The sequence below is a fragment of the Protopterus annectens genome, chromosome 17.part0 (genome assembly GCF_019279795.1).
Source record: "Protopterus annectens isolate FY-2018-M chromosome 17.part0, PAN1.0, whole genome shotgun sequence".
NCBI classification, from domain to species: Eukaryota; Metazoa; Chordata; order Ceratodontiformes; family Protopteridae; genus Protopterus; species Protopterus annectens.
The window spans coordinates 342,810,247-342,825,693 of NC_056751.1; the positions used below are offsets into that span (position 1 = coordinate 342,810,247).

At 38.8% G+C, this 15,447-nt stretch overlaps 1 protein-coding gene across 1 annotated transcript in view; it reads right to left on the bottom strand.

The window, feature by feature from the left end:
- Nucleotides 1-15,447, bottom strand: part of LOC122791730 (signal peptide, CUB and EGF-like domain-containing protein 2) — a 1,774,756-nt gene that overhangs the window by 120,137 nt on the left and 1,639,172 nt on the right. Inside the window, exon 19 of the mRNA XM_044059635.1 lies at nt 6,207-6,368. Within this exon, the coding sequence (XP_043915570.1) occupies nt 6,207-6,368 (162 nt within the window). The remainder of the gene's footprint in view (nt 1-6,206; nt 6,369-15,447) is intronic.

The window sequence follows — 15,447 nt, forward strand, 5'->3', positions numbered from 1 at the left end:
CTGAGGGTAGTCCTGACTCTCCCATTGGAAATGCTCCCTTAAGGTATGAAGGGTTTCCCCAAAGGAAAAATCATCTGGGGTAGAGGCTGAAGGGATGGAATCCTCTGCATCAGAATCTTCATAAGTAGAGAGGAATTACATGTCTTCATATTCAGATGCATCAGTCTCATCTGACTCTTGTTCAGACAAAACTACAGGGGACAGCTCTCTTTTCCTTTTGGAGGGGGTAGCTTGGCTTCCCCTGATCAGCATGATAAGGTCTTCTGGCATTTTAAGCATTTGAGAATGAGGCAAAGAAGCAGGTGCCTGAGATTGGTTAGTCGGTTTCTTGGGTGTGGTTCATACCCTGGGCCTAAGAAACTCTGTCGTTTTCGAAAGAACAGCAGTCGTGAAGGAAGACATTGATTTGTGTCGAGAATCGGTAGTGCGAAGGACTTCCTCGGAAGCCGGTGCCTGCTCAGCATCTCCGGACCCATTCAAGGTAGAGACAACTGCAGGATCCTTAGTCGAAGAAGAATTTTGCGGCATACTGGACTCCAAAAGGTCTCGGTAGCAGCCTGCGAATCCACAGAAGCGGGCATCAAGGACTGTGAAAGTGCCTCACTGAGGACCAGAGAACTGACGACTAGCTTAACGGGAGCATCGTCAGTAGGTTTGGACCTGTGCGGTCTGTCTCTGTCTTTATCTTTACGTTTTTTTGGAAGATCTGCTGTCAGATGGCTTACCAAAGCCATATCGGAGTTCGAGGACTGTAAGTGAAAATATCTAGCTAAAATAAGGGCCCGACGACAGATAGTTCTGGCACTGAACAAAGCACAGAAGCGACAGTGGGGGACGTCATGGTCTGGTCCTAAACAAGTGATGCAGTAAGAATGAAAGTCTCGGTGTGGTACTTGCTTTCCACAGACAAGACAATTGTTAACTTTTTCTGACATCGGTTAGTGCAAGAAAAAAGGATCCCCAACAGGGTACTTAGCTTTAGAAGAATTCAGCTTCAATTCGGTAGATGAAACTCAGGTAGTGGCTGACCGACACTTGTGCAAACTGCTTCTGCTTTGGGTTCGATGGCAAGAAAGACTGATGTAATGGCGTTGGCTGCCTTACTTTATACTACTGATGACCGGACATCAGTCCCGAAGCAACAGCAACCGACACAGAAATACTAAGCCTCTGGTATTCGAGCCGGCCGAAGTCTACCCTGGCAGGGATAACCCAAATGTGATGACTGCAACAGTGAAACACAAAGAACTTCTTCAATATTAATAGAGGAGGATAGAAACGATAATAATGGTAGATTTGTAGTACTAAGAGACTACGGCAAGGGAGGAGGATTATACTGGCATGTATTTATATTCCACCTAAAACTGCTATAATGGAGCTTAAGAAAATTCTGGGAGAAATAATCAGCTTTCAGCAAGGAATATTACTTATAGGTGGGGACTGGAATCTGATTTGCAACAGTGAGGGTGTGCAGGGGGGGGGGGCATACGGGAGCTACAGCAAAGGAGGCCAGATTTTTGAAGAAATATTTGAAAATATTTGGCATAGAAGATGTGAATTCAGTAACAGGATTTTGAAGTTAATTTACATATTATTCCGCAAGATAAAGAAACTGGATTAGGCTAGTCAGAACTTACATTTCACAGGAACTTGTGCATTTAATTGAAAGTTTTGTTATGCATCCAACAACTACTTCAGATCATGCGCCAATAAGAACTAAAATAAAAAACGCATGATAATGAATAAAAGTAAGAGACAGGTGCTTTATGACCTATCTGTTGAGAGGAATTTAAGGAATGGATAGTGGAAATTATTCAGGAGCTATTAGAGAAGAGAGTAATTTATTCTGAAAATATAGCTAGGGAGTGGGATAAAATTGAAGTGGAGTTTAAAAATAGGGTGGCAATGAAGGAAAGAGCGATACGGTTAAGATGTTACAAGAATTATTTAGAGGGACTGACAAATGTGAAAGTATTTCAAAATAGGGGGAATCCCACGGAACAAGAAGAGGAGCAATTTCAGAATGCTAAACAGAAAATACGGGATTACCTGGATAATATGCATAAGTTTAGAAAGGTTGCTGTTAATCGACTGTTTTTTGATAATAACTGTATAGCGCAAAAACTTTTAGCACAACAACTCAGGTAACAGAAAGTAGAAAGGGTTCCTACTAAGCTTAGGGAGCCTATAACACGGAAGATAACAACAGATCCTCTAGAAGTATTACAAATATTTTGGAAATTTTGTGAAAGTCTGTATAAAGAAGAGAAATATGGAAATCGAGAAAAGGTACAAATGGAAATGTTTAAGGAAGAGTAAAATATACCAAGGCTAGAGGTAGTTGAGGCTCAATTACTAACAGTTAGGATAGGAGAAGATAAGAAAAATGGTGATGTATAATCAATCTACAGGAAAGTCCCTTGGACTAGATGGTATTCCTGTGGAAGTCTAGAAGCTAAGAGGGAAAAAAAATGATAAAGATATGGAAGGTTTTGTTTAACAGTATTTTCAGAGGAGAAGTACCAACATCCTGGAAAAAGCGGTGGTAGCTGTAATATCTAAAGAGGGTAAAGATCCATTAGATCCAGTTTTATACAGGCCCATTTCAATACTAAACCATGATTATAAAGTGTTTGTGTCTATAATGGCTAAAAGAATGGCAAATAGTGATGCCTAAATTGATAGATGTAGATCTATGTGGTTTTGTGGAGGGGAGACAAACAATTTACAACATTAACAGAATATTGATGCTCTAGAGGGAAGCAGAATGTTAGAAAATACCACTGTTGTTGTTGGATCTTGATGCAGAGAAAGCATTTGACAGTGTAAGCTGTGACTTTATCAACAGAGCAATGGAAGCATTTGCATTCCTCTGATAAAATTATAAGGTTGAGTAGGACAATATATGAGAGATAAGAGGTGAAAATTAAAGTGGGTTGAGTTCCTTTGAGCAGAGGAAGCTGGCAGGGGGTGTCCTCTTTCCCCTTTGTTATTTGCATTATATTTAAACCACTAGCAAAGAAAATGAGGGACTCAGAAATTCAAGGATATAACTGGTATGGCAGTTAAAAAAGCTGGCTCCATTTGTAGATGATATTAATTTATATGTTATAAAAAAACAGAAAAGGGCATTACAGTGTTGTGTAACATTTTTTTGGCAGTTTCAAATCTTTTCAGGATACAACATTAATGAAGCTAAAACAAAGACAATAGCAGTAAATTATGTACCCACACTCAAATTGGTTCAGCAATATCCATATTTATGGGGCCATGATAAAATGGAGTATTTACGAGAATGGATTAAAAATAATTCCAGTATGGCATCTAAAGATATGTGGGAAGAGACTAAACAAAAGATACAAACACTGAGAAATTGGAAGCTCTGTTATATGGATATGGATAGTAATATACAAGCAGTTAAAATGTTTTTAGTCCCTTTAGGCTTATACACAGGTCAGGCATATTTTATCAACCAGTGGAGAAGCTGTGGATCACAATTAATAAAGAGCTGAAGGATTTTATGTGGGAGGGGAAGATGGCTTGAGTCAAGTGGGATAAGTGGATTCTTCCACTAGAACAAGGCAGATTGGGAGTGTCCGATTTGAAGGGGTATTTCAGAACTACAGTTAAGGCTCTTATACATAGCACAAGCAGAAACCTATAATTCAAAGTGGAAAGGGATGATGATCAAACAGGTGGAAGCTCAAGACACAAGGACAGACTGGATGCAGACTGTTAAGGAGAATAACAATAACCATACAGAATATTATATTCATAGAGTAGCAGAAAGTATCCTAAGAACTAAGCCAACTCAGGAATGGAGAAAGGAGATTCTGATGATAGGGATGAATGCAACTAGGGATTCAGAGAAAATAACACGAGCTAAAAACAAATTAAGAAAAAGAAACAAAAACAGACATCCATAAAGTAGCAGAACTTCTTACAAATGACTTTAATAATAAAGTAACACAGAAAAAATATATAATAAAAAGAAAACACAGTAAAAACAAGTGTTTTTGTCATGTTACCCACAAGACTTCATCAGATAAAATAGTTAAAATTCCATACAGTTTAAATAACCACCATTGGTCACGACAGTTAAAAGGTGCAGCTTCATTAAAGATTTAAAGTAAAACACATACTTTCCCCTATCTCTGTATATTCGACATTACAGAAACACCAGTAATAAAAAACAACATAGTTGTTTTGTTTAAATGAAAGAAAACTATTTTAAAATACTAAGATTAAAAATATATATAAAAATAAAATAAAATAAACACATCATATTTATCTCTCCAAGGCTTTCATTTTCAAAATACATGCAATGCAACAATAACCATTTAGTCCTGGCCATCCATAAGAATTAAAATAAAGTTGACAAAACAATTCTCTCATTTCAAGGAGCAGTGTCCACGCTCCTCCTCTTTTATTTGATACAACTTGTTCTATTACTACGAACTTAAATTCATGCCCTGGTTAACTTAGTATGTGCTTGGCCCGTGCATTCATCAGTTTACCCTTTTTAATATCATAAGTATGCTCATAAATCCGGTCTTTAAGCATATGCTCCATTTTGCCTATACAATAACATTGGCACCTTTGGCATAATGCTGCATATACTACTTTCATCAGACAATTATAATTTCTTATTGGTTTAAACACCCATCCTTTTATCTCATCTATCTCCCTACACCCACCTTAATATATTTACAATAATGGCATTGTCCACATTTTTTTCATACTTTCTCCCCAACTAATAGTATTGTTCATACACACGGGGGGGGGGGGGGGGGTGTTCCAAAATGTTCCTCAAACTAACTCCCGTTTTGTATACCACTATAGTTTTTTCGCCTAATCTGTTAATCATTTTGACATCATCCTTGAAAATTGCCCAATTATTTTCTACAACCCATCTAATCACATCACTTTCCATATTAAAGGTGGTTATAAAAAATTCTTATAAGGACAAATCTTAAATTCTTTACCATTCCTGCTCATCGTACTGCCTAACTCTTTATAGGCCAGAATTGGGGTGAAATGTTCAATCTCCCTTTTGTGAATCACTTCTTCCATAATGTTATTAATCACAGATTTAGGGTAACCTCTTTTTAAAAACACTGACTCCATAAGTTTACACTCATCAAGAAAATCTGAATTCTTGGTTACCATTCTTACTGCTCTTACGAACTGGTCCTTAACTACAGCTCTTTTGGTTGTAATGCATGTGCACTGCTAAAATGTAATAATATGTTTGAATAGGTGGGTTTCCTGTCAATACATGACAAATAAACTCTTTGATCATAATCCACTACCAATAGGTCAAGATAGGGCATAATTTTCTCCTCCACCTGTGAGGAAAAATCAGTACTGTGATTAATGTACTGGATGAAGTTTCCCAGTCTGTCTTTTGTGTTCTTCCAAACCAGGAAGATATCATCCAGGTACCTAAGATAATGTTTAAGTGACTCCTTATATTAACCTTCTAACAAAAACTACTTTTCCCATTGAACCAATACTATATTTGCAAACAACGATCCGCAGATAGAGCCTGCCTGGCTGATCTAGTTCCAGGGCCACTAATCGAATCCCAGTTACCTGGATCATATTAAAGGCTCTATCCCTCTATGCCACATAGCCAGAAGTGGTACAGTAATCTTGAATTTTTATACCTACTGACAAGCAAGAAATTACTAACAAGTCTAGTGGCTTGTTTTCATTTTTAGAATATGTATTCATACGTTTATGACAACAAAGCACAGTAAACATCCGAGACACAAGTCTCAGGACTGTCATTAGTCAAGTCACCTGAAACAAACAAACAAGCAAGCAAACTAGCAAACAGAAATATTCTCAGCCAAAATCTTTCTTCCCCAATCTCAGTGATGTAATACCCTGAGAAAGACACTGGGGTGACCATGTGGTTTTACACAGTCACATCCTGTTTGTACTTACAATACCTCTTGAATCTGGTCCGTCATCATTTGCCTTTGTACGTCACATTTCCCTTGAATCTTTTACCTATCAGTTGGCCATACAATCCCTTTTTGCTTTACAAAAATGTAAATGGCAATGGCTTAATAAATCCAGAATGTTAACAACTCTTTATTTTTTAAAAGCGGATACACTAATACTGCAAACATGAGAAGAAATGGTTATAGTGAAACATTTCATTCGCATCTTACAGTGAATAAAGCTATCATTCTTACTTTTACATTGAGTGATGTTTGTGGAGCCGTCGAAGTCTGTTGTAGTGTTTCCAGGGCAAGTAATACAATAGTTCTGTCCAAAGTAAGGTTGATATGTTCCCATTGAACAACGAGTACATCTGTGAGTTGTAGCATCATAAAAATGTCCTGGAGAACAGTGAACTGTTGGAGAAGAAACACATTTATGTTATAAGAGAAAATAACAGAACACATGCATGGAACTGTTTTAGTTTCACATAGATTAGCCTTACCCCACACTTGTCAAGGAAATTCATTCTTTTAAGCAAAGCCCATCAATTTAATTATAGTCATGCATCTGCTAACTACTGCAAAACAAATAGTTTAAATAATGTCGTTTGTCTGGTCAGGATAAACAGACAAACATCTGTGGGTTTTGTTCAAGCAACTTTATTATGTAGAAACACATCAGGATTGAGGCTTAGTAACTTTAAATTAGATAAACTTATAAATAAACTAGCTATCACACTCATACAAGCTCACACTCTGTCTGCACCCTCAAAATGGCACTGAGGCTAGCACGTGCTTGCTATTTACATGCATGTGCTGTCCTTGGAAATGCTTCTTAAAAGTACAACACACAAACTATTCTACATCCTCTCTCTGAGAAATGAGTCATGCATTACTGACGATATTAACTGACATGCAACTGATACAAAATAATTATTTGACATGCAATTATGCAGAACTAAATACATACAGACAATTATGTCCAGGTTGCTGTGTATTTCACACTAGATCTGGAAATACGACCAAATCATGTGACATACAAATTAGAACTAGGACTAGCAACTGGACTGTCTCCGCTGTATGTTCAACTTTGGGGACATCAGGAACATAATCAGGGATTAATAATAATAATAATAATAATAATAATAATAATACTTAATAATAAGTAGGGGTTAAGACGTTCTGCAACAGGAACATTGTCTGGATTTCTCCGAGATCTAGAGTCTGTATCACTGGAACAATGCTGTGATATCAATTCTGATACAGGAAGAAGATGTCTGAGATTTCTTCTGTACTCCACACCCTCAGATTCTACGAAGTAGGATCTCGGCTCGGCACATATACCTGTTACTTCACCAATCTGGTCGAAACCTTTTGCCGTTTGTATCCTCACTGTCTCTTTTCCTTTCAATGGATGAAGAAATCTGCTGGATTTATCATAGCTGGACGTCTGGAAAGAATGCTTTCTGGATAGTTGGGCTTTGATTGTTCTGTTGTTCTTAGCTTTAGGCCTTAACAAACTGGAACTGATAGGCAAGGTTATTCTGGTTTGCCTAGACAGAAGTCTCTGAGCAGGTGAGGCAAGTATATCTTCATGGGGTATGTTTCTGAGATTGCGTAAATTCAAAAAGATATCTATTTATTTTTATTTATTTTATTTTATTTTACATTTGTTGACCGGGCTAGTCTAACTGGCTACATGTCCATTTTCAGTAGAGGCCCGGGGAGAAAAGCTCCAGACAAACATTATAAACATTAAAGATTAATAGTGGAATTACATTAACAATTATAAACAGTAGTAATTGTAACATAAAAACATTGAAACAATACTATCACACTTTGACTTCTCTAGTAATTGCTTTGCACTCTGTACTGCACATTCAGCTAACCTATTTGACTGCAGGTATTCTGGACTACTAGTAACATGTACAAAGTCCTATTCTTTTGCAAATTTCTGAAACAACTGACTGCTAAACTTGGTACCATTGTCTGAGATAAGCTTCTGTGGACTCCCATGGACTGAGAAATGATGTTTCAACTTGGTGATAACAGCAGTGGGCATCAGGTTAGGTAGTAAATCGATCTCAAACCAGACTGATTAAGAGTTTACCAACACTAAGTAATGCTGATTGTTTCACTCAAATACATCAGTGGCTACTGTTGACCAAGGTAGTTCAGGAACATGACTTAGCTGAAGTGGTTCGTTTTGCAAATGATGTTTAGTACTATTGTATACTGAACAAGAAGAAAGTACTTCATCAATATCTTTTGCTAGAGAAGGCCAAACTATTAGTCCTCTCACCCTTCTTTTGGCAGATTTGGAACCTGGGTGACCACGAAGCAAAATCTGGATATGTTCACATTGTAAGGAAGCAAGAACAATTATTTTAGGACCTTTGAAAATAATGCCATCTTCCATCATCATCTCATCTCTGTAAGGAAAATAAGTTTGCACTTCAGGCGGTACACTAGATTGCTTCAACAGCCATCCTACATTAATTAAGTGGTTGAGCTTTTGCAAAATTGGAGCAGTCTTTTTATGATCTCTCAGCTCAAGTCTTATGGTAGAAAAACTACTCACTTCCATGACATCAAAGTCAAAATTCTCTGCATCAAGCTGTTCCGTTGCATTTCTGGGCAATCTGGATACGGTATCAGTCAGATAAAAAAAAATTGCCTTTTGTACAGAGCATTTTGAAGTCGTACTTTTGCAATTTGAGCATCACTCTTTGTAATCTTGCTGGAGCTGAATGCATAGGCTTCTTTAAAATAGTGACTAGAGGTTGATGATCAGTTTCAATCTGAATAGCTAGAGCATAAATATAATCATAAAACTTTGAACATGCAAATACTACTTCCAAAAGTTCTTAAATTTCAGCATATTGTATTTCAGTCTGGGTAAGAGTTCTAGATGCGTAGGCTGCTGGTCTGTCCTCTTGAAGAATAACTGTTCCAAGACCAAATTTTGCAAGAAAGAGTTACTGGTTTATTGACATCATAGGGTCTATATCAGAAGATCAAAGTTGCAAAACTTCGAATCTGATATGGTCGACACCATATGATCAAAGTCTTGAAACTTTGAATCTTTTAACGAGATTTCCATACAGCATGGAAAGGGAAGATTTCCCTTTTCTGCACTGTAGTGCAATCTCAGAGTTGGTATATTTAAGTAGCGGGGGGTGCAGGGGGGTCTTGCCCCCTGCTTAGAGCATTTAAATGGTTTGTTTTTGTAGGTTGTTGTGTTTTATTGCATTTTCGATGTTTCAAGACTTCGATTATATGGTACCCACCATATCAGATTTTAAGTTTTGAAAATTCGATAATATAATATAGACCCGACGTCATAGTATTTTAATGTATGTGTGGTGGTGATTTTCTGCTTAAGATCTTCAAATGCTCTCTGGTGCTATTCCAACCAAGACCATGTAACATATCTGCATTTTAGCTCTCTCAAAGGCACTATCAATTCACTGAAATCTGGTATAACCTTGCCTACATACTTGATCATACCAAGAAAACGCTGCAGAGCTTGAACATAATCCGGTGCTGGCATCTCAAGAATGGCTGCTTGCTTGGACAGGTCTGGTCATAAGCCAGAGCTAGTAAATAACATATGCAACTTCTGGTACTCTGAATTTGCACTTCAAAGGATTGAGCTTCAAATTCACTTCACATGCTCTGTCTAGAGCTTTCCTAAGGTTTCTGTAATGCACTGCTTCACCATTGCCTCCAACCAATAAATCATCTACTTTTATTGCCCACGGATAACCTGAAAAAATTTGCTACATTGCATCCTGGAGAGTTCACTTGCAGAATTTATTCCAAATGGCATCCTAAGAAATCTATATCTTCTAAGTGGGGTACCGAATGCAGTTAATAGTGAAGATTTGCGATAAAACACCACTTGCCAAAATGAACTTTTTGCATCCAAGACAGAAAAAAAACAGTGGCATTTGGTATTAGGGCTGCGATTTCCTCGACTGTACGCATACAGTGATGCAGTCTTTTTAATGCTTTGTTCAAATCTGTTGGGTCAATGCATATTCTGATTTCGTCTGAGCCTTTTTTGTGAACCGCTACCATGGACGACACCCATTCGGTAGGTTCTGTAAATGGACAAATTGCACCTTGCTGTACCATTTTATCCAACTGAGCTTTAACTTCATTCTGCATAGCTATCAGAACTTTTCTTGCTGGTCTGACCACTGGACTGACCTCTGGGTCTAACTTCATATAATACACAACTCAATTTTTGCCTAACTTGTCATTGAAAACATCAGCATACTCTGAGAAAATAGCTTCACTAATGCTAGAACTGGAACACGTGCTTATATGATGGACTTCTTTGGTAAAAGAAAGCAGATTAATTCTCAAACTGTCTTTGAGACCCAATAATGACTGGACAAGTCTTTGCACTACACAGAATAAATAGTAAGCTGTAGCGGCTCCTAGCCAAATAACATGAAAGCACTATTTCTTCACCTACATAAGCAACAAGTTTTGCACAACTGGCCATATTAAGTTGCTCACCACCTCTCTCCTTAGCAAATGTGTCTGCTGACATAACATTACACTTTGAACCAGTGTCTACTTTGAGCTCGGTAGATTTACCATTGATCTGGACAGTACAAAACACTTCATTCTTTGCCAACAAATCTACTGCATCAATCTTTTCACCAATTACTGATATACCACTTACATAGAAAGAAGGATTGCAACTCTCTATATGATCAACTTGCTTTTTAAGTGACCCTTCTTTATAACTGTGTGAGGTTTACTTGATTTACAAAACTTTTGAAAATGGTTCCATTTTTTACACTTGTGGCATTGCTGACCAAATGCTAAGCACTTTTCTCTTTTAGACTCATGATTGGCACCCACAACTGCGACAGTTAAAAATAAAGCGTGATTTGGGTTTTGCTGACATCCTTGTACTGCACTGAGGATGTCCTTTTCACTGAACTAGTCTTAGAACTTGCTGGAAAACTATGGGTTTTACCTGCCACACCCGCAGGGTTACAGCTGCCATGTGCTTAGGCCTGCTTCTGCTAGCCATGTGTTGTATGCTGTCTACATTTGCTCTGGAGCCTGCTGAAACCATGCTCATCACTTGCAAGCATACTTGTGTGCCTTTCTGTAACTTCATGGATTTGACAAATCTCAATAGCTTTGCTTAGCATTAAATCACTGTCACAAAGTAAAATCTTTCTCACTGCAGCACTATTAATACCACACACAAGCCTGTCCTTTATCAACTCATCTTTTAAATCACCATACCTACACATTTTAGCTTTGTTTCTCAGGTCAGTAATATAAGCTGCAAAAGTTTCTCCTGGCTTTTGATCTCTTGTGTCAAACAAATGCCTCTCTAATGTAACATTTGTCTGGGGGGGGGGGGGGGGTTGCACATTTCCCTGGATTTGCTTTTCAAACACTCGGGGTCTTCTCTTCATTATATAAATTATAGACATTTATAGGCCTAAGATTGGTCTACAGGTGCCTTTCTTTTTTGGGATGAAAAAGATCCTAAATTAAAACCCTGTACTCTCCTCCCTTGAGGGGCTGGTTGAATGAACCCTTGTTGCAAATGCTCAAGCAAGAAGGGGGAGAAGATCCACTTAGTCTTCTGGGGCTTTTGCATCCCCAGGAAGGGGGGGAGGCTTTTCCTGAACCGAATGGAATAGCCATTTTGTATAATGTTTAGGACTTACTGGTCCCTGGCAATGAGTTTCCACTGTTGTAGGAAAGAAGAAAAGTCTCCCAGTTAGGAGAAGAGGGATGGAATGGATTTTTGGAGGGGGGTAGGGATGGATACTGTGCATAGTCACAGTTGCTCTCAGGGGGAATGGGTCCTTGGATCCTCCAGGTCTACAGCATGTCACATTCTAGATGGTCTTGGCATCTATGCTTAGGGAAGTGTCTCCTTGTCTTGCCTTGCAGGTAGAGGCCAAGGTTTAGAAGGGTAATTGCTATTATATGTGGGTGTGGGAGACAAATAGAAATTTTCAGTGTTTTGGCTTGTTTCCCCTTTTTGTCCAGTTTCTCAAAAACATTCTCTGCAAGGGAGCCAAAAAAGAGATCCTTATCCAGTGGGGCACCCAGGAGTTCAGCATTTACTTGGTCGGATATTGGATGAGTCTTCAGCTAGACATGTCAATGAGTAACAGAACCTGTAGCAGTTGCTCTATATGATGCATCCAATGCACTGTAACCATATTTTAATGAATGTCTGGATACTTGTAGTGCTGATATAGCTGTCTCCTGTATGTCTCTCTGTAAGGCCATGTCTGAAATGCCCTCTGCCTTAGTAATGATTTGTTCCTGGAAGGACTCAAGTATTTTAATATGTGAAACTGGCAATTAAGAGCCCTCATCAAGAGGGATAGCAGATGTGTGTGTCTTATTTCTAACAATCTACTTTCTCCTTCATTAGGTAGAGTGCCTAGCTGCACTCTTAGAGACACAGTTGGTAGATTCATTAGATGCTACTGACGGATCTGATTGTGGATTTTGTAGGTGTGCTTGTAGGTGTCAAGCACTCTATAAAAATGATCTGGTTTTCTAGGGGACAAAGAAACCCAGCCCTTGTGGAAAATGAGGTAGGGTCAACTCACCACAACAGATGGTAACTCAGACACACTTCTTGCAGAAGTCAGAGCAATGAGTGATGCACTTTTCCAAGTCATGAATCTCAAATCAGCTTGATGAGCTGGTTCAAATGGAAGAAGTGTGCAGAGAGATGTCATCAAAGATATCATCTAGAACTACATGAACCAAAGGAATAGCTAGTGGTCTCGCAGATGGTAGGCTTAGGTGTTCTCTGTAATGAGCTTGGACCCGAGTAAATTCTTTGCTATCCAAATTAAAGACCTCCTTCATCTTGTACAAGGTACACCCAAAGGATAAATCTTCAAGGGGGAGATGCAGAAGAGAGGTATCATCTGAGTCACTGTCAGGGAATGATTGAAGGGAAGGTATTTGGCATCAAACAATTCTTCCTCATCCTGCGATTCTGAGAAGTCCTCATTGTTTAGACTTCATAATGGCCATGGATTCCTGGGCTGTCTTAAGCAGTTCCTGTGCCTCAACCTGGGCTGAAGCAGCTGAAAACTGGGTAGTAAGCCGAGGCAAGCTAACTGATTTAGGCATCCATTTAGAAAACAAGGCCTCAGAATGAGGTTTGGCAACTGCAACCACTGTTTAGTTACCTGAAGTTTGATCATACACAACAGCCGAAGAAGAAAATCTGTCTACCTCAATAACCAATACTCATAAAGTCAGAAGGCAAAGCCTGATGAGCATTTTCAGACCCAACAGATATTGGCACTGAAGTAATTGAAGTAGCCAAAAGTGAATGTAGCTTGCTGCCATGGCAAGCTCCTGAGGGGTCATGTCAGACAGCGTGGGCCTGGTAATTGTTTGACCAGGGGGCTGCAAAAACAAATCACCCGAGTCATCGACTGACTTGATCACAGATGCAGAAGGTTCCCCGTCATCCACAGAATCCTTTTCCTTCATTTTTTTGTCTTTGAGTTTCTTGGGCAAGGAACTGGCTGAAGCTGAGGTATGAGAAGAAATGTAAGGGACCAAATTTGAGGACTATATGTAGACTGCTAGGACTTCTGGCACCTATGCTTAAAGATTTTAGACCTAAACCTAGCACAATCTTGGCAACTAGAAATGTTGTGCAGAGGCCCCAAACAAAACAGGCAAATGGAAAGAAAGTCCTTATGCAGCATTTGCTTCCCATACTTCAAGTAGTTATTGATCTTTTTAAAAATTAATTAGATGAAATTTCTCTAGTGGGGTACTTATCTGAAAACAGGTTGTAGAAAATTTTAAGGAAAACAAGCTGACTGGCAGACTGCAAACATCATTTAAAATATAGTAGTACACCAGACAGGATAGTCAGAGAGAACTGAAGATGGCACTGATGGATGCCTTCTTATACACTGACATCCAGACGTCAGTTCTCAGATGTGTGTCAGCTAGGAATAATGCAAAGATTCTGGGAATAGGGCCGGTTGTAGGCTACTGTGAAACAGGAAGATCGAAGAATCAGTACTACAACAGTGACTGAACATCATGAAAGTTGAAAGGAATGTTGGAGGGACAGGGAAGTGTCTCAGAGACTACCACTTCTCTGGAACAGGTTTCCCATCCTTATGAAGCAGACTTACTTCCTGACCCAGTTCAAAAAGAACATAGACCAGTGGATGGGGAATCCAAAATTTACCACTAGTTTTGCACCTATGTCTTTAGCAAACAGAGGCAGCCTGTAAATGTTTGCCCATTCATGCCCAAGCCTACATACAACTCTTAAGATAATTCTATAATATTAAAAGTTGTCAGATACATTTCAGAAGCATAACTAGGCTTAATAAAGCCTCCTGGTGTCTTTAGCTTAGTAATCACCTATGAACCAATGGACCTTAAAAAATGTGTCTTTAGTTTTCACGATAAGGTTCTGTTATCAATGTTGTTTACATATGTGATGCAGTCAGACAGCCATCTGGACAGAGTAACTTTTGAAGCATCATTATCCAGCTTGGAAGAGGAAAACAAAATAAAAAGATTGTTTGTCCTTTCTGAGATCTTTAGCACAGTACAGCTAAAATGGAGCTGACAGGAACATGAATGGTCTGCTAGGCATAAAGGAGGGGTTATTTTTGAGAGAGACTGTCCTCATGAAAAAAACAAGTACAGAGGTTTTGAAAAGAAGACATGCAATTTGGAGATTCATCTGGCTGACAGGACAGTCACCAGTAATAAGATCTTGCAAGAGAGTATCTAAAGTCACAGGAATAAACTCTCTCTCAATGGTGAATGAAGTCAAGGCCACCAAAATAAAATTTAAGTCCCAAGGTGAATTCGCATAAATATAGGAAGTCCCAAAAAGAAAGTGCCTTTTATGAATGTTTTGCATACTTTCTGATAGGCTAAAGTCAGGAAATTAAAACATTGTTATAAGCTGGAAATCACTGCCAAATGGACATCAATTGTGGCATAACTGAAGCCAGAATCAAACAAAGTGGAGAGGAACTACAAAACAGAAGGAATCGGGACTGAAAAAAGGGTCCAGCTCTTGCTGTGTCTCTCAAAGACAAAATCTTTTCTAGTTACTCCTAAAATGTATAAGTTGTTTCCTTTTGAGAAGCAGAAAGGATATGAATAACCCAGGTGGGAAATAAGCGATACATGGCCATCTCTGGAAGTGGAGAAACCATGTGGTTAACATGAAGGATGAAATGTCCAGATGAGGCTCATCAGATGGGTGAGATAGCATATCCAGCCTAGGACTGAGCAGTCAAGGTTGTTTCTTAATATGAGGCCAAAGCATCAAGAACTACATTTGCAACGGCTAAAAAGGGAGCTATGTGGAAAACTTAGACCTTGCAAGTGATGCTTTCTACAGGAATTTTGTTATGAGTTGAGAATTCAGGAGCTCACTGATGGACTAGAGTGTTCTTGAGTGACTGATCCCATGGAGGGA